Genomic DNA, 25,026 nt, shown 5'->3' with positions numbered 1-25,026 from the left:
CATAAGCATTGAGAAGAAAAAAAATGTTTGACCTCTAAATAACAGTTAAATAGAGAGTCAGTGTTCCCACGGCCTCAGATATTTATACCTATCAGCTTCACTGTATGTGGCTACGCGTGTGAAGACAGGAAGTGATTGTGATTGGCTGTGAGCTGCAGCAGTGCCTGGACGCCATTCGCTCAGTCAGGTGGTGCTGTCTCTGACTCATGTCTCGAGGGAGGGAAGGAAACCCTCCAGTCTGTGCTGCAGCCAGATACATTGTGTGTGTGTGTGTGTGTGTGTGTGTGTGTGTGTGTGTGTGTGTGTGTGTGTGTGTGTGTGTGTGTGTGTGTGTGTGTGTGTGTGTGTGTGTGTTTTATCTTTCCAGTCCTACCACAGTGCTGTGGTGGCAATACATTATTCTGAGCTACCTTTACAGTGAGAGCAGGAGTGTAGGGGATGACCCCTATTTTACCTTTTTTTGAAGTGTGACTGATGTGTTTAAGGGCAAGGGGGTCTGCGTGGAGGAACAGGAAGTCAAATGTATTAAAACACACATAAAACACTTTCTCACATGTCTCAAAAAGGTTTCACCACAACCTTGAGAAATGTGTCGGAGGGTCTTTTTAGTATGTATGTGGGAAATGTGTGTGTCTGCAAACCGGCTCACAAACAGTATTACTTCTCTTTTTCATTGTCTTTCAGAAAGTTTCAGAAAAACGAACTTCACAAGTAGTTTTACACAAGTAGTCACCATTTCTAACCACTTCATTTATTAAAGAGGAAGAAAATCTGTAACTCAATGTGACCGTGCACTTATAGAAACACCTGGAAGTCTTTGTTTTTCAAATTCTGTTTATTATCCCTCTTTTATTTTGCATGCATTTACTACTTGATGCTTATCTGTTGTCTTCAAAAAACAAATTAAAGTTTGTATCATACAAATAATGTATGCAATGGTGGAACAAGCTTCATTCAGGGTTACTGAAAACATATATTATGCTACTTACATGTGTGGAATGCATGTTTGGGTTGCTTCACAAACATTTGGTCATACAAATTGGAAACACAATTAAACAAAAACAAACCTGTCATCATGTACATATTGTTTCAGTTTATTGGAAATACTTCCTCCCAAAGTACCTCTGACTTTAGCAAATAAGGTGCTAATGAAGTAATTAAAACAAAAAGGTTTGGACACAATAAAGCTGTGACTGAAAATCACCTTATTTCCATTAAGAATATAAATCCCTTCTGAGCAAATACAATTTTGAAATACAACAAGTTTTTGTTTAAAATTTCAGATAAAATGGAATATTTACTGTTCAGATTTTGGTCATAACTAAGCTCCTCCTGCACATACACATACAAATATGTCAAAATGACATGACAAAATCACAAGTTTAAGGAGTGTCTTTTCTCCTGCAGAGCTGAGTTCCACCCTGATGGAAAAGATGCAGGCCCAGGAGATGATGAGCGGCCTGAGAATACCAGAGATGGACGAGCTTGGTCAGTTCTTCCGCTCCCTGCCGACCTCCACGCTGGTGGGCATCGGTGCTCTAACCGCTGTTTTGGCGTACTGGTTGGCCACCAGACCCCGGGCCATCAAACCTCCCTGCAACCTGCTGCACCAGTCTGAGGAAGTACCGGTAAAGTGTAGTGCACACATACACACACACATTCAGTTAATTAGGCGAGGACTCGTTGTTTCCTTTGCACTGGGCCTCGAACATTTGCTCCTCACTTTTTATTTCTGTTTGTATGTCCTTACTGTGCTCTGCTGACTGACCTGGTAGCTGAGAGAGAGTTGTTAAAAATGCTGATACACTCATTTAGTTAACTTCAGTTGTTGTTATGCTCTCAGAAAATCATCCTAAGAAACCAGAAGAGGTGTTTCGTTGTTGTTGTTTTTGCCCTGGGTTTTACCTGTCTGGCTACATGAACCCTTACCCAATCATCCAGGAACAATGGTGGAACATCTTTGTACAGCAAACCGAGCGATAACTTGCAGGCACTACTGTGATCTCATTAGAATACATACTCAGAAAAAATATATATGTCCAGCTGTAGGTTTAACCTGACCTCGATTTCACCCCTGTCCTCAAAACCCACCATGACTAAACTCAACCCACCACAACCCTGTGCCCATCACACACAGTCAACGTGAAACTCATTCAAAGCTTTCTGTGTGTATGAAGGTGTCTATTCTGACCATGAAATCCCTGATTCACTCAGAATGTATCAGTGATGTAAATAGCAGTGAACAAAACAAAGAATAGGGGGCACCATTGGCCAAGTGGTCGGGGCGCACACCGCACGTGCAGAGGCTGTAGTCACCGAGGCAGGTGGCCCAGGTTCAAATCCGACCTGTGGCTCCTTTCCCGCATGTCATTCTCCGCTCTCTCTGTCGCTGATTTCTGTCTACTGTCCTATCTCTGAAATAAAGGCTTCAAAAGCCCAAAATACCTCTTTAAAAAAGAGATTATTCCAGCTGTGGATTTCAGCAATTTAATGCGTTTGAGAACTTACAAAATGGACAAAACAATTATTTTACTCTCAGCCTGCCTCAGGCTTTTTTTAATGTCTTTTCAACACAGTCATAAAAATTTAGACGAATGAAATCTTGTTTTGTTTCTTTGTTTTTGATTGTTTTCTATTTTCATACCAAAAGCAGTCAGCATGTAAGTACAAAGTACTTTCTTTAAAAAACAACTTAAAGTGCGTTTGTCTTCTTTTCATCGTCTTAGCATGAAGGTGGAGGTCGCAGGTCGATGATGGGCGACAGCTCCAAGCTGCTGACACATTACCACGACGATGCCAGGACCATGTACGAGGTTTTCCAGAGAGGTCTCCACATATCTGGTGGGTCAAATGTGAAGTGAAAAAATAACAACTACTTTGTGTTCTCTTACACATTAATATGTACAGACAGATGTCACAGTCCTCTGTTCTCTTTCCAGGTTGAGTTTCATTCATTCATAGCCATAATATATAGGAAAGCTTATAAGGTCAATTTAAAGTGAAACACTGAGATTATAAATCTCTTTAACAGTCTTGTATAATATAGATTTCTAGATAACACAAAGAATTATAGATGTTTTTAAAGAGTAATGGAGACTCAAAAATAAAATAGATGAGATGTAAAGAGCGTTGTCAAAGCAGATGATTGTAAATATAACTTTAAGGGGAATATGAAAACATTGACATCGTATACATCTCTTTAATATTTGTGTTCTTAATTCTTTCAACTCTCAGTGTGCTTGTCTCTGATTTTGTTTTTTTCTAAATATCTCATATAATTAAAGAGCTCACATTCTAAAGGTTTTGTAATGTTCTGTTCAGACACCAATGTGATGATTCCCTGTGTGTTCAACAGGTGACGGACCCTGTCTAGGTTCTCGACTCCCAAACCAGCCTTACAAATGGATCTCCTACAAAGAGGTGAGTGCCATCGAGCAGAGCGCTTATCTGCGTGTAACAACGACAGGAGCATCCCTGTAAAATAAGACACATGCCATCACATGACACCAAATGCTTTCAGCTCAAGAGTGGTGAAAAGCACAGGTCAACGTCTTTGTCCTCAACATTATATTCATGTTGGTTATATCTTCTCTAATTAAATTTGTAATGTTTGTCTGCCATGGTAAAAGGTTTGAATAAACATTCATGCAATTTTCAAAGACACATTTCTTTACCAACATTCCAGAGCAGCATAGAGACATTGTGGCACCTAATCTGCCTGGAAACCAAGTCTGGCACTGTTGTTGCTATAAATAGGAAACAACTGACCTTAAAAAAATGCTCCCTCTGCACGGGAGATCATAGTAAGCATCTAGACTTAAACTAAATAAGAAGATGAAAATCTGTTCAACTGAAATATCAGGTTGCCAGATCATTATCTTGTCACACTGGCTTTATCAGTATATCAAGAGTGGTTGCATTCTACTACATGTTACCACGACGACTATTAATGAAGATACAGGCTGCAGTACAGAGGAGTACAGAAGAGTCTTTATTGGCTGTGCTTGCTTCTTCTAAATTAGGGGCCAATGTTAAGATGAATATGATAATTTAATCATTTATTATCTTGTGTGATGGGTGTTTCATATAATCTAAATGTAAGCAGGGTTACAACAGAAAAAAACAATCATTTTTAATGAGTCTGCCAATAATTCGGCCTAATTCGGAAAACCCTTTTTATAAAAAATAAATAAATAACAGACCTGAAAAAAGTGAAATATGTCTATCAGAATGTCATTAAACCCAGGGTGATGTCCTCACGGTGATGTCCATGTGTAGAAACTAACCATCTCTTCTTTAGGGTTTTGTTACTGCTGTCTCACAATTTGAGGCCGGCATGAGCAATGTTTTTGATTGCATTGATTTTATCTGTGGCAAGGCTGGTATCTCTGGCAGAGGAAAAAAAAACCATCCAGCTTCCCTTGAAGCAGTTTCAGGTCCCAACAAACCCCTGAACACGGGAGATAACTGGATGTTCTGGAAAGTCATGGCAGTACTTGTTATGGCGGTTGGAGGGAATTTTATTTCGAAAAGCAATGTAGTAATCCACAATACAGTCATGCCTGAGGCCATGTGAGTGATTATTTACACAACCTTTCACATTCATTGATGACATCATGTGAGGTAACAGCTATGATGGGTGGAAGGTTTTTTATAGGGAGTGTTTTTTGTTTGTTCACTCATCACACCCACCATGATTCCTGGGAAACCCTGTCCGGGTTGGAAAATGAAGTGAAAAAAAAAGACTTCTGCTGAAACATGGATCACTTGAAAGTTGAGCAACTTTTTTTAAACATAGTAACAAAAAAAAAAATCACTTCTCTGTCATCTTTCACAATTACGGTAACTTGAGATTTGACATTTTGGTATTTTGAACTGTTTACATAAAAGAGGGCAAGTTTTTCTCCAGAGAAGAAAAACTTGATAGTTTCCATAAGTGGCTTAAAATGGAAAGATGAACTTCGATTATTATTTGTGTTTTATAATCAAATAACAAATGAGTCACTGTTAGTAACAGTACTACATATAACTGATTCCCTGGATTGTTCATTGTTGGTTATATGCTGTATGCTCCTGGGATAATCCCAGTGTCCGAGTTAGGAATTTGTTCTTCCGACTTCAGCGTGTTCAAGTGCTTTCAAATTTCGGAAAGTCAGAATGTGGATGTACCCTGACTTTTAATCAAGGTTGACTGCTAATGAGTATTAAAATAGTGCTTTTGCTAATGCGCCTGACTTCTTATTAAGGGTTAGATAACATAACTTATTTTAATATATATATATTTCTAACTACTCTATGTGGAAAACAACTAAGTGTAATACCATATACAAAAATTGTATTTGTGCAAAAAGTTGACGTGCAATAGGTGAAATAATAAAAAAAAAGTTTCTTACCATAAGCAAAACATCTTTTGTTTGCAATGTTAATGACGAATATGACGTCAAGTCGGCAAATCGAGCACCAAATTCATTCCAGAGTTTACGAGTTGTTGTTGTTCAGACTTGAGCAGACCATCGAGACCATCTCAGCATATTGTTGTTTTGTTTTGTTTCACACGGTCAAATCAGCATCTGTCCTGTCTTCCCACTCTGTCCACAGGTGACAGCCCGAGCGGAGCATCTGGGTTCAGGCCTCCTGCATCAGGGCTGCCAGCCAAACCCCAATCAGTTCATAGGAGTGTTCGCCCAGAACAGGCCAGAGGTGACGCTCACTCTTCTTGTCTCTGTTATTGGCTCTTAGCTGTCACTTTTGCTCTGTCTGTACATTTATCATCATTTCCACACTTCACTTTATCACAACCATTGGCTCAGACAATGTATATGCAAAATCAAAAACGATACACACTTGAAAATGCTCTATAGTTTTCATTGAGCAGTCTTTTATACTCACCCCCTTTGTGTTTTTAGTGGATCATCTCAGAGCTGGCTTGCTACACTTACTCCATGGTGGTTGTTCCTCTCTATGACACACTGGGACCAGACGCAATACGGTTTATCATTAACACTGGTAAGAAAACACCAAGAAAAAAAACTACAAATGCTCACTGGCAGCTTTGCCAACACCTAAACAAATAGTATTCAGGCATTATTATATAGTTTAATCTGGTTCATTTTGTTTTTGGGAGTTCACTTTTGCACTCTTGTCTTTATTGAAGAAATTAAGACATGAAGCCTTCAGATGAATAACTTTCAGAATGAATGTCTGACTTTATGAGACGTTGAAGAGGTTTTCCTTGCTGCAGATATTATGTATAAATCGTAAAGCAGAAATCTCCGTGCTTTCAGCGTGCATCCCCAGTTAATGGTGACAGAGATCAGTGTTGTCAACTCAGCCATGATACACAGCATAGCACTTTCTGGATTAAAGCTTTTTTTCAAGACTGAAACGGCCTTAGAAACAGTCATGATGTGATAACTGCTGAAAATGTGTGGCTACTGAGCCATTAAGCCCAACTCTTACCCTAACCCTAGTGCTGTTGGTCTCTTTAGAACCACGGCCCCATGATCAGTGATTGCTCCGTCTATAAATACTTGAACTTCATATGAAATTAAACTGCACTGAATGTAATAATTTATAAAAAAACAAAGGAAACCAGATTATTTTGATGCTTTGTAGATCTAAAATCTCTCATAAGACCTTTATGATTCATAACACTGATCACAATTCAGCTGAATCCCCGCTCTGTACCTGGATCTTTCTGTTTTGTCTTGTACCTTTTTTATTTATTTGTTTGCTCTCGTGTGCTTGGTTCCTTTCAGCGGACATCTCCACAGTAATCTGTGACAAAGTAGAGAAAGCTCAGGTGCTTCTGGGTAATGTGGAGAGGAAGGAGACTCCGGGCCTGCGGAGAATCATCCTGATGGATGCCTTCGACTCTGCCCTGGAAGAGCACAGCAAGAGCTGCGGCGTCCATGTTCAGGCCATGCAGGAAGTGGAGGTATGACATGAAGGAGGCGGAACTATCACAAAAATACTGTAAAGGCTCTGGTGGAGAATTTATATTCTGAAGAATTATGAAGTGGTTGTGGTTAAGTGGCACCTGGTTGGATTTGTGATTTACATTTCATGAGAGCTATTTGTTCAATGTTGTCCTTGGTGGTTGTCAACCATGATGTACTGTAGTGGTTTACAGCGTTTTGATTCCTGTCAGCTATTACACTCATAACTTTTAGAGCTTGCTGATCTTTACCTTCATAGCAACCGTCATATTTATATTTAGGTATATTAAAAAATGTGTCCATAAATGCAGTGTTTTTCACTTTTAATGTTTTCCATATGTTAATTTCATCTAGTATGAGTTCTGGAGGACACATTACTGCATGGCACCTATAAGCGCTCCATAAACTGTTCATGTGGAAGTGGAGGATTGCTTGCATGGAGCAGTTGTTGGGGTAGCATCTCCCTTGTAATTTGCACAATTGATTTTTTTACCCGCATTTCCACTTTAGTTACAACAAAATACACTAAAAGAGGGGTTGTATTTAATCTAGATGTCAGTTCGAAAATTATGATTTAACTTATTAAATCAAACAGTTGTGCACCTTCAGGCACATGTTTCTCTAACAGAATTGCATTGGTCCATTTTGGGGAGACTATTATCAGCTGTGGATTCTTTGTCTCAGTGACTGTTTACTGAGGCAGGAGAGAAAAACATTGTTTATCACAGAGTGGATGTCATCAGTAATTTTCAGAGTGGTAACCGTGGTTAGCCAGTCTTTGACTGTCAGTGTCCCTTTTATTGAACCATGCCACCACAGAAAGGGCAGTGTTAGCGCCATACTGTTTTACAGTCTGCTAATATTTAAGAACTGTGCACAGTCTTTTTTTCCCTATGAACAGGCGGTCAAAACAATCTGAGGTCTAGATTTTATCAGCTCCACATGATCAGACAAAAGTAGCTTGAGTGGCACATCAGGAGAGATTGTTATCTACTCCTCTCTGGCTGCACAGAATCCTAAATATGTGGTATTTCACAAGCACAACATTACACAGCGGCAACAACAAGTACAGTGACATTCACTGATAGGTGTTGTTATGCTGCCCCTGTGCCAAGGAAAGAAAGGATCAGGTATTTTGTGCACTTAAATGTAATAGACACCTGTGTTCTTGAGCATTAAGGCATGTTAGATTAAGAAAGGCAGGACAGTTACAGGAAAGCAGATTGTAGTTATGCATTTGACCTGCATGGAGGAATCTGAACTGTTTCGATGTGGGAGACATCCAGCTCAACAGATTTACCAGGTGCATGAATCACAAATCGCTGTTAAAGACTTCTCCATGGTCACAGATTCAGCAACAGAACAGAAATGTCATATGAATATGGCTTTCTGATCATGTTTTGATTTCTACCACGAATAGTGTACTTTTGGTCACCAGAAGACAACAAATTACATTTTTTGGTCAAGACTAAGTTTAAAGGACACTCACTGTTCAAGAGTTGTGAGAAAGTACGTGACATTAACAATTTCACAAATGAATGTCTAATTCATTTACGCATGTTTTCCATTGTTTTACATTAGTGTACGTTTAACACTTTTGCTATTCAATCAAAAAAGTATTTGACATCATTGTTGTTATACATTTCATACGAATTCCATTTATGCACAACACGTGTCAGCTGGTCTCTTATCTCCAGTTATAATAAATCTTGTTGTTTGTTCTTACAGGCTCTGGGCAGAGAGAACTACAGAAAACCTATAGTAAGTACAGATTTAATGTTACACTATACCTTACACAACATGAACTGCATCACATTTTTCACACTGCATTGTCATTGCTCAGATTAAGGTGGTTAACATTCAGAGAGCCACATTAGAAAGCATGCTAACTCACTGAGTTAAGATGGTGAACATGGCATTCATCGTACCTCCTACACAGATTTACATTGCAATTGTAAGCATGTTAGCATGCTAGCCTTAGCGTTATGCTCTCAGCACTTTGATGGCTCAGTAGAGCAGACGACGGACTATATAAAGTCATTGTTTGACAACTGGACATGAGAACATTGCTCAGCCTTGCATCCAACTTTAGGCCACCATTGCTAAAATATTTTAGAAGTCCACAGGACTGTGAAAAAGACACCGAAGCTGCAAAAAAAAAACGTTAATTCTCAATTTTCTATCATGATTCTTTTAATCAGTGAAGGTTTGATATTTGGAAACTATCCTCAAACTAAAAAGCAATTTTATATATCTGCTATCTTATTACAATGTGAAGTCTATGGCCATATGGGAGAACAATCCTGTGCTGCATATTTTTATTAGGCTGAATACCATGGAGGTGGGAAAATATAAACTTTTTTTTGTGAGAGTCTCCTCTGAAACCGGTGTCCAGGCCTTAGTAATACATCCATTGTAGAGCCACTAGCAGGCCTGAAATAAAAATGCATTTAAAAGCAAATGCATTGAACCTGTTTTAGCTCGTCTAAATGTGAGTATAATAAATTGTGACACTAAAGCAAAGCAATAAACTGTGTTTCTGAAAGAAAAACAACTATCTATTATATGAAATCTTTTGGCTTTTTATTTTATTTTATTGGTGTTTACAGATAAAACACTCAACACGGATATCTCCCTCCCAGCCCTCTTGTTATTGGGTTTTAGCCAACTTAGATTATGTTATGAAATGTGGATGAAATTCAAAGTGCAAGAGCTTTTTGCCTACACTCACTTTATGATAACAGAGAAAGGGGGCAGAGCCACGTAATAGCTCATCCTATGTTTTCAGTTAATGCTGCTTACTCTATAGTGGCACTTGTTGGTGCAAGATGATGCAAAGAAAGCTGCAGGAAGAAGATTATTATTTAATGTTATATGTTAAGGTTATATGTTAATCTCCCCTGACTGTTGCACTTTTTATCAACAGCCGCCAGCACCAGATGACCTATCTATTGTGTGTTTCACCAGTGGAACCACAGGTAATAACTCTCTTTATTATGTAAATGTATTTTCTTTTTGTATTTAGTGCTGACACACAAGTCATCTATCATGGAAACCAAATATCAAAAGAACCAAAATAACCAAGAACACATAAGAGTGTCATCCAGACCACAGACCCCAGATATCTTTTGGAAACCAAACCTCCCACCAGGCATAACATCTTTAGCTAATTGTTGGTCTCACCTGGTTTGGCCACTTTCTGGAGCTTGATTTCTTCCCCTGAATATAATAGCATAAAGGACAGTAAGAGATCACAAGGTACAGACCCACAAAACTCAAAGGATGGTAAGAGGGCAAATTCGGGGGTGCCGTATAGCCTTGCGGTTACCCCATGTACAGAGGCCCTAGTCCTCATCGCAGCATTTATGGGTTTGTATCCGACCTCGGCCCTTTGCTGCATATCATCCCTCACTCTCTTCTCCAAATGTTCCTGTCTCTCTTCAGCTGTACTATCCAATGAAGGCAAAAATCCACCATACATGCCTCCATAGATGCTAATCATGCTACACTGGAGCAACCTTTTAGGAGCTTTAAATCAGGGCTATAATGGTCCCCATAAGATGTACTGCACCCTCTATTACAGCTGCAACAAAGGGTATTTAAACTGCAATAACACTTGCATGTTTTATCTTCTTATGATAGCAAATGCACAGGACACAGAGTCAGTTATGGTTCTTTTTCAACTGAAGTGAAAATCAAAGTTTAGTTTAAAAACTCACATTTTGAAGAAGTCTAAATAGCATCATCATTTTACAAAGTAAACTAATGAAAATGCACTGTTTTCTTCCAACTTTTTTTGTTCTCAGCGAGGTGTGCATCCCTGTGCAAAGTATTTCCCATAATACACTCTGCCAAGCAAAGAAAAACTAGTCAAACACAACATGCCCAGAGAACCTCCCCTTTACATTTCCCTCCAGCATGTAGATGTAAACAATGTTTTCCGCTTCTTATCTGCAGCACGTAGGCTATGAGTGCAAAGTTTACTAACAGGATACTGCTGTCTTAGCTTTTAGCTAAACAATAAGGGGACTCAAAATCAAAGATACACTTTCTTCTCCTTGTTGGTAGATGTTGGAAATTAGATTTAAAAAATATATTTTTTTAACGTAAAAACAACTGCTGGACAGGTCACTGTGATCCAATTGATTGAAATTACATAAAATATTGCATTTGATTTTTAACTGGTCGGGGACTCCTGCATCGTTAGTTTGACAAGTTTGTCAGGACAACCTGCAAACGACACACCTTTTCCAGTCACAACATTTTAAACAGAATTCCTTTCCAGGCCAAAGCAATGAAGGTAGTCTCACTATGCAGCTGTAACACTCACTGTACTGTACATGTAAATTATATTTTTAAAGAAGACTGAGGCTGAGTTTAAAGATTTAAAGATAAGGTTATGTGTTGGCTGCACTATCAGTGACCTTCCCTTTGCTTTCTATCTGATGATCCCGACTCAGTGACTCAGTGGACACAGGCTGGTGCAGGGTTTTGGCACTTGTCCAGTTTGAACTGGGATACCCCCTTCTGTAAATGAAGCTTTCGTAATGTGGCTTGCTTTTGTTAATAATTGAATCAATTATAGGATAAAAGCAAGGATTCTGTTCAAAATGTCAAATTTTTATTCACTCTATTAGGTATTTTAAGACAAATAGCTGTGCACAAGAAAAAAAAAAGATGAGATTGTCATTCACTTGCTGATTGCTATACATGCACAAAAGTATTACAACAATTAATAGGCTACTGGAAATGTTTAAAGGATAGGGTTTCCTTAATGTTTGACTCTTTTTGGATTAAATGAATTAAGCGTAGCCTACTTAAATTTTCATTCATGACATAAAAACTCTGAAAATGCTGGTTTAATTATATTTACTGGGATCAAGTTATTTTTATGGAGAATCAAGAGGACCGACATTTACTGTAAAAGACTCCAGTTTCTCCAGTGGATTGACTTAAAAGCAGGAGGATACTTTCCCCCCTCATGTGCAATCTACATGAATTCCACAACATGACATAAAGTGTCAACTGTAAGTGAGGAAGCACAACTTTTCTTTGAGGAGGTCTTATCCCACAGCAGTGACAGCCTCTGAAACTTACAGGAAGGGAACAAAAGCCAGGGCATGTGAGGACACACACGTGTCAGTTTACAAGCAGCTGGCCACATTCATAACTCAACTGGAAAGGCTGCCACCTGCTGACTTTAAGAGGAACATGCAGCCTTCTCCAAAAGGGGGCTTAAATTTCCTCAATTTGCTGTGAATTTCTCGAGAATTCCCTCCGTCCTTATTGCAACATCTGCTCATGTCTGAACCCAGATCAACATTATTCTTGTCTGAAAGAGGAATGCTTTGTTTAAGAGTCATTGCCTGACATAGCACTTCGTGAGTGTAGAAAGAACTAATGAGAATACAGTAACTGTGGACACTGGGGTGCCGGAAAGTCTAGGGGGTTATGTCACCCATCCCATGTACAGAGGTTATAGTCCTTGTCACAGTGGCAGTTGATTCAAATCCGATTACAGCCCTATGTCATCCCCACTCTTTCCTCCCCGTCCTATCCAATAAATGGAAAAATGGCCAGAAAGATAACTAAATAAAAGCCAAACACTGACATTTACACTATTGCAGCTGACCTTATTATTTTCAAGAGTGTTATGTGAAGAAGTTGTCTTATCAACATTTATTTGCAGCACCAGGCTGCTGCTGCTGATGTTTCCATCAATACAGGTTCAAATTTCACTAAATCAGAAGTTTATAACTGATTGAACATTTTGTTGAATTCAATTTTTTTGTATTAAAATATAATAAAGAATGTCCCCATTTTAGCTAATATGTCTGAATGTATACAATCCAACAGCACAAAAACATGATGCAAAAGCTTCTTAATCATAATCACTCTGGACACAAGTAAAAACAAATATGTATCTTTAGGTAAAATCCATGTTTGTCTTCCAAGTTAGACTTCGTTTGTGATTTCATTGTATGTCTGTGTGACCCTTAGGCAGGTGGTGGGTGTTTTAGTTTGTGATATCTTACTGTGTTGTGTGTGTATGTGTGTTTTGCACACACAGGAAACCCAAAAGGAGTCATGCTCACTCATGGGAATGTGGTGGCAGATTTCTCAGGCTTCCTCAAAGTAACAGATGTGAGTGGCCCTCTTTTCTTTTGTCTTTTTCCAAGGAAATATGCCCCCGTAATTCTGGATGACTTCATGAACATGTCTGACTTTAATTAGTGATTCATAAGTTTGGTTTAAGTGTGTTGTTTTTTTTTGCTTGACCTTGTAGCTTCTATCTGTGTCATTTAGGATGTATCCATGTTGCCATGTCCCCTTTTTAAGGTCATCTGATTGTTCTTATTCTTCTGTTTTTGTTTGCAGAAAGTCATTTTCCCCAACCAAGATGATTGCCTCATTTCCTTCCTGCCTCTGGCTCACATGTTTGAGAGACTGATTGAGGTAAATTAGCTGATCTTACATCTTTGACCACAGGAATGCAATGGTTGCGTGTTTGTGAGTGGGAGTGGGAGTAGCAAAAGAATTTGACAGTGGTCATTCATTGAAGCTGTTTAGTGTGTGGGAGGGAGGGAGGAAGAGAAAAAGGGAGGGATAGGATCTGTTCTCCGTTTCTCTTTCCTTCCTTCTTCTAAGTTTCGCTTTCCAACTCTGAGGACAAATGCCAAAACTGACTCTGACAACCACTGGTGTGCATCATTCTCACCAACCCCCACTCCCCCCCCCCCCCCCCCCCCCCCCCCCAATATAGATTTAACACAAAGCTGGCATGTTGAAGTGTGACCAGAAGAAGGGACACATTCAAGGAATCACATAGTGTTTGTCCTTATAATGTAATGTCTGAACATTTCAAAAAGTGAACTGTCCTCCTTGATTTTTAAGTTTCATCTTTACTGAACAAGCAGAACTATGAATAATCCTATTCATCCAAGAGCACTTTTGCCAAGGGGAAATTTTGAATGTGCCCTCCTGTAAAAACCCATGTGGAAACCTGTGAAGGTGTCCAAGAAATGATATGCAGTATCTTGCATCAGTGTTCACCTCTCTTACTTTCAATCTCATCCCTATGTTGTCATGCTACAGCATGCAAATGTAACATGATTTAATGAAGTAGTTTGCAATGGACCAACACAGGTAGTTCAATAACCTTTGAAGTTTGGGAAAGGAGGATTTTATATGGTATTCTAAATTATTCACAGGAAACAAAAAAATGAAAAGCTTTGAATGTGTTGCTGTGAAATAACTAAGTAAGATTAGGTGTAATAAATCGCCTTCAGGTTCACTTATGCATCCAACAGATGTCTGCTTTTTGACAGTTTGCTAATATACCGCTAAAAAGTTCAACTTGAATGGTGTAAAAACCCAACAGGGTTGAATTAATACTTATGCAAGGCTCAGCAGGTAACACCTGAGTCACTCTTTATCTATAACTATTATTACAGCCAGCAAGGTTGTTCTTTGAATGCTGTGTAAGAAATCAGGTTACAGGTTATCATATTCTACAGCATTTACAACTAGTACAAAAAGGTAAAGAATGGCAAAATGCCTCATGGTTATGATTTCCTCCACTCAGCCAAGGACAATAGTTCCGCTGAAATAGAAGAAAATACACACACACAGACACATACACACACCACAGAGATATCCACACGTAGAAATTAGCAGTAATGGTTGCATCAGATGATTTGAGAGGCCCCTTCAAAATAATAGCACCACATCATCAAAAAATCAGACAAAGGCACAAAGGAAATATTGGCTCTGTTGTTAAAAGCCCTGCCCCTTTTGTTGGGAGTTTTTTATACATCTTAGCTGCAGCTGGAGGGATAATGTTTGATGTCCGTCCATCAGTCCCTAATGTAATTGTATCTTGATATCTTGGAGGGAATATTTTTCAAATGTATCTCAAACATCTACTTGGAATCCAGAATATACTGATCTCGTTTTCTTTTAGCTGAAACTAAAATATCATACGCAACAGCAATGTTTACCAAGAATGTCTAATAGATAAAATAAGAAAGTTAAGACTGATGTTTTTAACACAGAATTCTTGGAGGTCACATCTTGTAATTTAGTATAAATTTCCCATTGATTACTGTTTGGTCACCTCCAACTTATACTTGAACGACTTATCTTTGATTTTGATTTTTTTTTTATCCATCCTAGAGAACAAGATTATAGAATGATTAAGGTAGGAGAGATGGTATGTTGTTCGATATCTTCAATTTAATGTTGGGTTATATGTACCGTTATTTTGTTTCAAGGAAGATTTTCAATATACCAAAATATCCCTTTTCCACTCCACACTTTAACTGTGTTTTGTGGGAAAAACTAACGGAGGAAAACTGCAACCTGACCAGTTTACAGAGACATACAACTTAAAGTCTGTAATTCTAGTTTTTCTTATCAGAGCCAGTTGCTTCTTATACTATCAAAGCCAGTTGAGGCATTTTGGAGTTACAGCCACCTGACTCCAGCCTCCTGAGAAAAAAATAAAATAATAATAATTATACACTTTATTCATATAGCACTTCTCAAAACAGGGTTTCAAAGTGCTTTACAAAAAGAATAGAGAAATTTAAGGAAAACAGTGATTAAAAAATGTACAACAGGAGCTCTGCAAACGATAGAAATAAAGTAGAAATAAAACCAGTAAGGCAATGAAAGATCAAACGGAGTGTAAAAGAATAAAACCACCAAAAGATAAAAGATTTAAAACAGAGGGAAAAGATTCAAACCATAAAAAGATGAAAGATAAAGGAGATAAAAAGGTAAAAAAAAGATAACAGATACTGCCTTGGGCACTGCCTTAATTTGGAATAGAAGTGTGTAAGGTTTAAAACACGCTCAAACAACAAACCCCTAAAAGCACATCTCAAAAAATGTGTTTTTAAAAGAGATTTAAAAGAGGACAAAGAGCTTGCCCTGATGGAGAAGGCCTGGTCACCTTTGGTGGAAATAGAGAGAAAATGTTTGACATAAGGTTAATTTGAGGAACAGTTTGTCCCTTGATGTTTTCAGAATGTAATGTTTCACAAACAGAACTGATCACATAAACAAAAATGATTCTGTGTGAAGCAACTTTTCACACACTGGTCGCTCTTTGGCATCAGTGTTTCTCCCATTGTGGGATTTTAGTTTAACATCAGCCGTTTTCATTCGAGTAAATTAAACAGACCACAAGCAGAGTTTCTGTAAATAGGAGTTTGTGTTTATTAAGATAGAACCAAAACTCAGCCAATCTAAAGGCTGCCAGTGCTTGGTTAAGAGGCTTTTCATCACTGATTAGGGTTCAGTTATAAAAAAAAAAAATACATCTAAAATTAAAGCTAAAAGAAATGTGCCTAGCTTTCATTTACTTTTTCTCTTTAAATGACTGCAAACCGTTTGAACACTTAAATCTTAGTTATTGTTATTTCATTAAGTCCATCACTAAGTGTGCATCTTTACATGTGGATGATAGATCAATAGCAGAATGTGCTACATCAAGAACCAGTCTGGTTTACTCGCCTGCAGCTGCATTGTCGGCAGCGTGAGAAGCAGACACAGGAAACTACCTAACTTCCCCATCAGAGCAGCACAGCAAGTCACGCTGTAGAAGCAAGTTCATGTTGTTTCATACAAAACCGCAGGCAAAACAACACTCCAGCTCTGATACAGGTGATGTGATCAAAGGTAAAAAGGAGGCAGTGCTTATACTTTGCAGTGTCCTCAGACAGCTCCGGAAATAAGAAGAAGGACTGCTCTGGTGAATGTATTAACAGCAACAAGCCAAAAAAAGAGACGTGTGATGAGTTGATTCTAAGTTAAACACATTCAGTCCCCTGTTATGGGGGCAACATGTTGATGTAGGTTTGTGTGAGTGTTCAGTATTTGTCACATAGAATAACTGTACTATTTGCATTTGTCAGTTTGAGTAAGAATTCAGTATCTTCCTCTTTCTCTCTCCCCAGTGCAGGATTGTGGGGTTTTATAAAAGAAGTAGTCGTATAGTTTCACTCCTGGTTGCTGATTATTGAGTCATCTCTTCTGCTGCTGATTCAAGTTGTTTTCCGGCGAGAGCCTGTACCTTCCTCTCTTGTATGAGTGTAAAACATAAAGCAGTCATGTCTCGACATGTAGAGGACCTCGTTGCAATACAATCAGCAAGTTCATCTGGGTCAGTTTTCTTTACACACTAAAACTACACGCAGGTGTAAAAGCAACACCACTTACCTGTCTTTAATATTTGGCTTAAATGTAACTTAATACTTTAAGGTACTGTACTTGAGTATTTTTACATTTATATAACTTGTGTCAATTCATTCAACAGAATATAATGGGACAATTTGCATTTTTATGCTACTATTTATTAGGGCACGATTGGGGCCGATGTAGATATTGCGTAGGAAAAAAATCCCATATTGATATATCCGCCGATATCTTTCTTAGTTCTGAGTTTGATCTGTAGAGACAGATAAAGATATACACATTTATTGTGTGAATCCCTCAAATGCAGTTATCAAACACTAATGGAAGAGATAAACTTAATGAAAACAAGATGGTCACTCAACTGGAAAGTAACTGCACATGTACGTGCACTCCACACTTTGGAGAGTTAGAATGCTTGTTATAATCCATTTAGCACCCTTTGCTGGTGACAGAGAAACGCTAGTGTAATACAATGAAACTCAAATGAAATGCTTTTTGACTGGTGTATAATTTGAGTAATATCAGTGCATATCTGCGATAAAATCAGCCGTTATCAATAGTCACTGAATAAGCTGACGAGGCGGATTAATCGGTCTGGCTCTACTATTTATCCAACTGGAGGCACTTGTTCAGAATGACACTGTACATCATACAGTTATGTTCAAGATGTTTTGTTTCCTTTACATTATGATAAAGTCATTTAATATTTCCCAAAAAGCACATATTAGAGTTTAGTCACAGGGGCCAATTATTGTACAACAAATATTTTTACTGATTTATTTTTAAACTGAAGTAGGATAATACATGTGGGTCTTGAACTTGTAAGATGATCACATGTATGACTGGTACATGTAAGCACCTTTTTGGCCACTGGGAAAATAATAATAATTACTTCAGAATACAATATTTATTATGCCCCACTTAGTATTAACACACAAGAAACCTAAAGGAGCATTTTTTCCAATCAGTGTAAAATAGTAGAAAATGTTGTGCAAAGAAGTGATTTCTCTTAGTAACTGACATGTGATCTGAAAGTCTGGGAATTATACACTGTAACCGCTACACCATCTTTCATGATTAATACATGAAACTGGTGTGTCACATTAATGCCCAACATGTGAGAAATCCTCAGAAACTTACTTTTTTTGTGATGTGTCACTTCTCTATAGCGCTCACAACGTTACACCAGATTACGTTCAGAATTTTACTAATTAAAACGTTTTTTTAAATAAACCCTTTCCAAGTGTTAGGGTGTTTGTTTATAAAAGACACCAAAATAGTGCTACTTGTTGTTAAAGTCACTTTGTGTGTGTGTGTGTGTGTGTGTGTGTGTGTGTTCAGTCTGTAGTGTACTGTCATGGAGGACGGATCGGGTTCTATCAGGGCGACATCCGTCTCCTCCCAGACGACATGAAGGCCCTGCGGCCGACCATCTTCCCTGTGGTGCCTCGATTGCTTAACCGCATGTACGACAAGGTGAGATGTTCGTCGAATAGCAAATAAACCTGAGTCAGTTCAGGGAATTGGACCATCTTTATTAATCACTAGATACTAATGGGGCTGCCAGTTCCAGAGCATATTGGTGTTATCGCTTTCCCATGTGAGATATCTTCCCCTCCATCAGTTCCTCTTGTGCAATAGAGCAGCCATAGCCTTGAGGGCAGTCTTGGCTTTCTGTGTGAGTAATATATCCTCTCCTTCTTAGTAAGATGCACATTGATACCATACTGTAACATATCAGCCACATAAATGTCTATGATTCATTAACACATGCAGGCAGTACAGTTCAGGTTTGAAGGACTTCATTCTCTAAATTTAATCCACACAGTTTATAAGTATTTACAAACCTTTCAATATATATTTTTAACTAAGACTATATGAGTCAGTGTAGTTTGAACTCAATTATTCTCTTTTAGCTCATAAGATATATTGTGAGTTTCCCTAGAAAAACCAAACCAGTTGTAACATGAGCAGTATTTGAGAACCTGTCACACACTCTGACAAGGGATTTGTGGTTTGAAGATCTAAATTAATTGGCTGCTGCTTCCTCAATGATTCATGTGACTGTTGCTCACAGTGCAGTACTGTGGATTCAGGATAGACTGATTTTTTTTTTTTTTTACCATGACTTGTGCGATTCAACCCTGCATGGTTTCCCCAGAAATGTCTGTTGCATAACCTGTAGAGGTGTTACGGAGAACCATGTGAGAAGAGGAATTCCAGTGTTATTTCTGTACTTTGGGCAGTGGTCCTTGCTTCCTGATCATTTCAGGACCATTTTTGTTTATGAATACACACAGAAAATTGGAGCAAGAATTATATGTCCTAATCTGTGAGTTGTCGGTGTTTGCTGAGTCTTTCAAATCAATTCTCAAATCATAACCCCAAAAAAGGCTTTTTGAACACCTTTTTATTATCAACATGCTTTGTCTGCTTAATCTTCAGTATTTATTGTTTGTTCTATTTAATTCCACAAATATATTAGTTTCACTCCTGTAAGATTTAAAGTTAGCATTTATAACGTTGCTATGGAAAAGTGCTGTTTAAATCACGTTTTTAATTATTATAATAATCATTATTATTATTATTTTTATATATTTATTATTATACTATTGATTCTTCTGCAGATCTTCAGCCAGGCCAACAGCCCTTTGAAACGTTGGCTGCTGAACTTTGCTGCAAAGAGAAAAGGTGCAGAGGTCAGCAGTGGGGTCATTCGCAGTGACAGCATCTGGGACAAAATCTTCTTCAGCAAGATTCAGGTAATGAAACAAAACCCATGTCACAGCTATTTGAACTTTTTTTTTGTATTAGCAAGGGCCTTTTTATGCTTAGAAGTTGTTGTTTTTTTCACTGTAAAAATTCAAAGAGAATCAGAAAAAACAAACCCCTCTTTAAAAATGACATGTTTCCTCCTCATATAGGCCAGCCTCGGAGGAAGGTTGAGGATGATTATAACAGGAGCGGCTCCTACCTCACCCAGTGTGCTGGGATTTCTCAGAGCAGCTCTTGGATGCCAGGTCAGACAGAAAACACACAGACACACACACACACACACACACACACACACACACACACACACATTGGTACTTTTATTATTTTAACAACCTCAACCACTATACAACAAGGATTCCTCCAAATACTTAACCGTCACACCAACATGCCTACATGACATACCTTAGCCAAAAAAACAAAATGTCCCCTTCTGGTCCTCTCTAAGATATAGGTACTATGTGCAACCAGCATGCAGTGCAGTACGTGATCCAATACATTTACCAATAAGCTACATGTTCACATGCCCTCAGGCCCTCTCATCATGTCTGTGTTTGCGTTTAGGTTTACGAGGCATATGGCCAGACAGAGTGCACAGCTGGCTGCACCTTTACCACACCTGGAGACTGGACCCCAGGTTGGTACGCTTGTTCATATAACAGACAGAGCTGTCACACTGCCCAACTCTCTGAACTTGTTCAAAAATTGCTTGAATAGTGTTTAATGGTTATTCTAACCTTATAAGGTCCTCCAAACATTGAAAAAAAGCAGGCTTTTAAGATTCCTGTTGTTTAAAATGGTGTATGTCTACTTTACCACTCAGAGTGTAAAGAGTTGGAGGGGGGGGGGGGGGGGGGGGGGGGGGGGGGAGTAGTAGAATGGAAGGGAGATCATAAAAGGTTCAAAACAAGGTAAAACAGGCAAGACTTGGAAGGGAGAGAGACGTGATCATACACATTGTTCACAGACATAATGCCTGGGAAGGGGATATAACAAAAGTTATGACTGCCTGTATTTATTCGTTAGCTTGCTGTATTGTTCGGTCCAACTTTTTGGCATCTATGGTAACTTTCCAAATAACCCCTTTACAATTACATGTTCTAAAAGCAGATTTATTGTATTGTGCATTTTTCCCTGAGTGCATTCGATTTTCATCTCCAGTTAAACCAAAGTAAACCACTTTGTTTCTTACTAAGGTAAAAAGCAATTTCATCTGTAGTTTAAAGAATGATCCCTTAAAAATGTTTTAAAATACTTTAAACAAAACTGACAATTACATACCCACTGCATACCCATCATGAAAAAAATAGACATTTTTAATCTAGATAAATGGAGTTATTGGAATCAGAGTCATAAACTTATCATTTCAAATTTAAAAGGGAGGTTCTTTGAGTCAGTTTAAGACATTTTTATTCATACATTAATCCAGCATTACTTTAATCGTGTGGCAGCTTTTCAAATCTTGGTATCTGAGAATTACTCTAGTTCCTAATTTTGTCATGCTGTTTTACTCAGCATGAATAGCATACATAGTTTTTTTACATACAAGTCATTTCACTGCAAAAGTGAAATGAATCTGCAAAAGTGAAATGACTCACTTGTAATTGCCGTTTTCTGAGGGCTGTAGTTTTTATGTACGTTTAGGACCTGACTGATATGGGATTTTTGGGGCTGATACTGATTTAGATATTGGGGAGAGGAAAAAAAAATCCAATATGGATATATCGGCGGATATCTTTCTTAGATCTACTGTATGTTTGATCTGTAGAGATCAATAAATATATACAAATTTACGTGGATCATTCATAACACTTGGAAACTATGCAGTCAGAAACTAGAAGAGAATGACTCTTCGCATAAATCCTGTTAGTCAGTAAAAAAAAAAAAGTAAAAATGTCTGTATTTGAAATATTGTCACAACTGTATACAATCTGTGTTCAGCCTGTTTTTTTCATGATTCAGCAGTGACTATATTAGGAGTTTTAGAAAACACAGCCTTTAATGAGTGACATTAATGTGGTCTAACATCACCCCCTGCTGCTCAGTTCTGAAATTTCACAACATGTTTGTGGTGCCATTAAAACATATGACAACTGCTGTTTCTGCCATTTCTGCCAGTTTCTGGCATCATTTAAATGAATATTTCCAACCATGTACAGTTGAAAAAATATTTGATTGATTTAACATGTGGTTTTGCTTGTTTTTGAGCTTTGAGATCAATTTGTTCATATTATAATCCATTAAATAGTTGATAGTGTCAGATATACATTTCAAATTCTGGGAATTACAGGGTGGAAAGTTCAAAAGAAGGGATATATTTCACATGCTTTATTATTTTGCCTGTTCTGTCCCCTTGATTAGGTCACGTCGGGGCTCCGCTGCCGTGTAACCTCATCCGATTGGTGGATGTTCCTGAGAAGAACTACTTTTCCTCAAAGGGAGAGGGAGAGGTAATAAACGGACAAAAATGTTTATGTTCTGTGTGTGTGTATATATGTGTGTTTGTACTGTATGTTCATCACATACGTATATCAGCGAGCTAACTTTCACATCTTTAGAATGCAACTTTGGCTAGATTGTATTAAAATGCCAAGATGCAGAAACAAGTTCATGATATTAAAAGTGTGACACAGAAGCAGGACTGCTGACATGCAATATGAGGACACTTCATTACTACTAACAAATGTAAGTTCTTTGGCCATTTAAAAAGCAATAAATGCTTAAAAATCTAGAGAATAAAAGTGTCACATAAGTTTAGAACATTTCTAATTACAGGTATTAACTTTTCAAACCTTAGAGAGAAGACCCTAGTTAGCACAAACATTTGCACCAGACAAACAGTGTTTATCTTTGACTCTCCTCTCCTTCTCTTCCAGGTTTGTGTAAAGGGACCAAACGTGTTTAAAGGCTACCTCAAAGACCCAGAGAGGACAGCCGAGACGCTGGATCCAGAGGGCTGGCTTCACACCGGAGACATCGGAAAATGGTTACCTGTACGTCCACTCCACTATTGAGGCTTGATAGCTCAGTATAATATTACAGGACTTATGCTCTGAATAAAGCGCGGTTTTCACATTTTTCTTCCTGTTTCCCCTGTCCTGTAGAATGGCACACTGAAGATCATTGACAGGAAGAAGCACATCTTCAAGTTAGCACAGGGCGAGTACATCTCCCCCGAGAAGATCGAGAACATCTATATTAGGAGTCAGCCTGTGGCACAGCTCTATGTTCATGGTGACAGCCTGCAGGTGAGAACATTTATGCACACACTCCCCATTCAAATGTCCTTCAGAAGCCCATTACTGTATATATACTGTCATTCTAATAAATCAAAGATATGATCCTCTAGCTGATGCTAAGTCTTACACCAAATTATTAAACTCTTTCCATGTTATGTTTTTTTTCTCTCCAGTCATGTCTGGTGGGGATTGTTGTTCCTGACCCTGAAGTTATGCCTGAATGGGCCAAGAAAAAAGGCATATTAGGCACCTACAAAGACCTCTGTAAAAACACGGTAGGTGGCACACGGCTCGAACGCTCCAAACACTGTTAGCAAAAGACACTTTAATAAGAGAAGAGTTTTATGGAAGATAACTTACTTTCTTTGTAAACAGGAATTGAAGAAGGCAATCCTTGAAGATTTGGTGCACCTGGGAAAGGCCAGTGGCCTCCACTCTTTTGAGCAGGTTGGAAGGAAGTTACATGTTTGACATCGAGCAAAAACAGAATATAGCCTTTCTTTTTTTTTTTTTCTTTTTTTTAAACTTTCTTTATTGCTTTTACATATTAACAACATTTCCACTTAGCAATGTCCATACAGAATGTGTGTGTTTTTTTCCCAACAAGAACAAGATGAACAAACAGATACATACAAACAATTAGACCCCTCACCCCCACCCCTCCCCTGGCATATATCCCCTAAAGAGAAAAAAACAAAAACAAAACAGGGTTGACAATAACAAAAAGTAGGTTCTCAGTCTAGATTAAAGTGACATTCTGTGCTTTTGACATATGACAAAAAAGGGTTCCAAGTTTTTCCAAAGGACCTCTCAGATCCAGACAGGGTTAACCTGATTGTTTCCAGTTTAAGAAAATGAAGCACCTCTTTAATCCAGTACACATGTGTAGGTGGGGCAGAGGATTTCCATCTCAGCAGAATCAGCCTCCTGGCCAGCAGGGTTGAGAATGCTACCAGGTCTTTTTTTATTTGAGGGAAGACAAAGTGCAGAGGGGCAACACACCAAACAGAGCAGTTAAAGCATTTGGAACAATAGTTTTCCCTGTGACCTTGGATAACACATAATAATTTCAGACCAATATGTATTTAACGAAGAGCAGTGCCAGAGCGTATGTATATAGTCAGCTGGAGCCTGTTTGCACCGATCACAAAGAGAAGAAACTGTATTAAATATTTTGGACAGCCTCACTTTAGTGTAGTGGGCTCAATGTAAAATCCTGCACTGAGCAAAGCTGTGTTTAGCACAAATAGATGATTTGTGTACCCTCTGCAGGATTCCCTCCCAAGCGCCATCTGAAATTTTCTGTCCCAAATCAGCCTCCCAAACAGCGTTGAGGGTATCCAAAGAAGAGTTTGAGCTGATTTTAGGAATATTTGAATAAATGACAGATATTGCACCCTTCAATGATGGAAGAGGCTCCAGAAACATATCCGAATCTGAGGTGGGAGGGAGGGTAGGGAAATTCAGATGCAAAGAGCGAATAAAATTACGAATCTGGAGGTACCTAAAGAAATGGCCTTGAGGTAATGAAAACTTTTCAACCAACTGTTGAAAAGACGCAAATGTTGAGTCTATATATAAATCTTTAAAAGTTTTTAGGCCCAGCCTAGCCCACATAGAAAATGCACTGTCTAACAAGGACGGAGGAAAGACATGATTTGCTGAGACTGGAGCCCGGAAAGAAAAGGTTTGAAGCCCAAAGAAGCGTCTGAATTGGGTCCAAATTTTAAGGCAGGAGGCAACAATAACATTTTTTGAATAAGGGGAAGTGGAAGACAAAAGAGGCGAATATAGTAAGGATTTCAAAGTCACCGGATGAGCTGAATTTGCTTCGACAACCAGCCACAATGGAGGGTTCTCAATATTCTCATAGCAAA

The 25,026-nt window shown here is 38.4% G+C and overlaps 1 protein-coding gene across 1 annotated transcript in view; it reads left to right on the top strand.

Annotated features, from left to right (window-relative positions):
• acsl6 (acyl-CoA synthetase long chain family member 6) overlaps positions 1-25,026 on the top strand; it is a 40,095-nt gene that overhangs the window by 12,312 nt on the left and 2,757 nt on the right. The window contains exons 2-20 of the mRNA XM_061055098.1: positions 1,408-1,628; positions 2,727-2,841; positions 3,356-3,420; positions 5,599-5,700; positions 5,907-6,006; positions 6,759-6,937; positions 8,667-8,699; positions 9,865-9,916; positions 13,009-13,082; positions 13,317-13,394; positions 18,480-18,614; positions 19,766-19,900; positions 20,063-20,158; positions 20,475-20,547; positions 22,272-22,360; positions 22,787-22,903; positions 23,015-23,158; positions 23,323-23,424; positions 23,525-23,596. Of these exons, the coding sequence (XP_060911081.1) occupies positions 1,408-1,628; positions 2,727-2,841; positions 3,356-3,420; positions 5,599-5,700; positions 5,907-6,006; positions 6,759-6,937; positions 8,667-8,699; positions 9,865-9,916; positions 13,009-13,082; positions 13,317-13,394; positions 18,480-18,614; positions 19,766-19,900; positions 20,063-20,158; positions 20,475-20,547; positions 22,272-22,360; positions 22,787-22,903; positions 23,015-23,158; positions 23,323-23,424; positions 23,525-23,596 (1,982 nt within the window). The remainder of the gene's footprint in view (positions 1-1,407; positions 1,629-2,726; positions 2,842-3,355; positions 3,421-5,598; positions 5,701-5,906; positions 6,007-6,758; positions 6,938-8,666; positions 8,700-9,864; positions 9,917-13,008; positions 13,083-13,316; positions 13,395-18,479; positions 18,615-19,765; positions 19,901-20,062; positions 20,159-20,474; positions 20,548-22,271; positions 22,361-22,786; positions 22,904-23,014; positions 23,159-23,322; positions 23,425-23,524; positions 23,597-25,026) is intronic.

Source organism: Labrus mixtus, chromosome 14 (genome assembly GCF_963584025.1).
Source record: "Labrus mixtus chromosome 14, fLabMix1.1, whole genome shotgun sequence".
Taxonomy (NCBI): Eukaryota; Metazoa; Chordata; class Actinopteri; order Labriformes; family Labridae; genus Labrus; species Labrus mixtus.
Note: the sequence above shows the minus strand (reverse complement) of the source record. Positions and strands in the feature narration are given on the sequence as shown.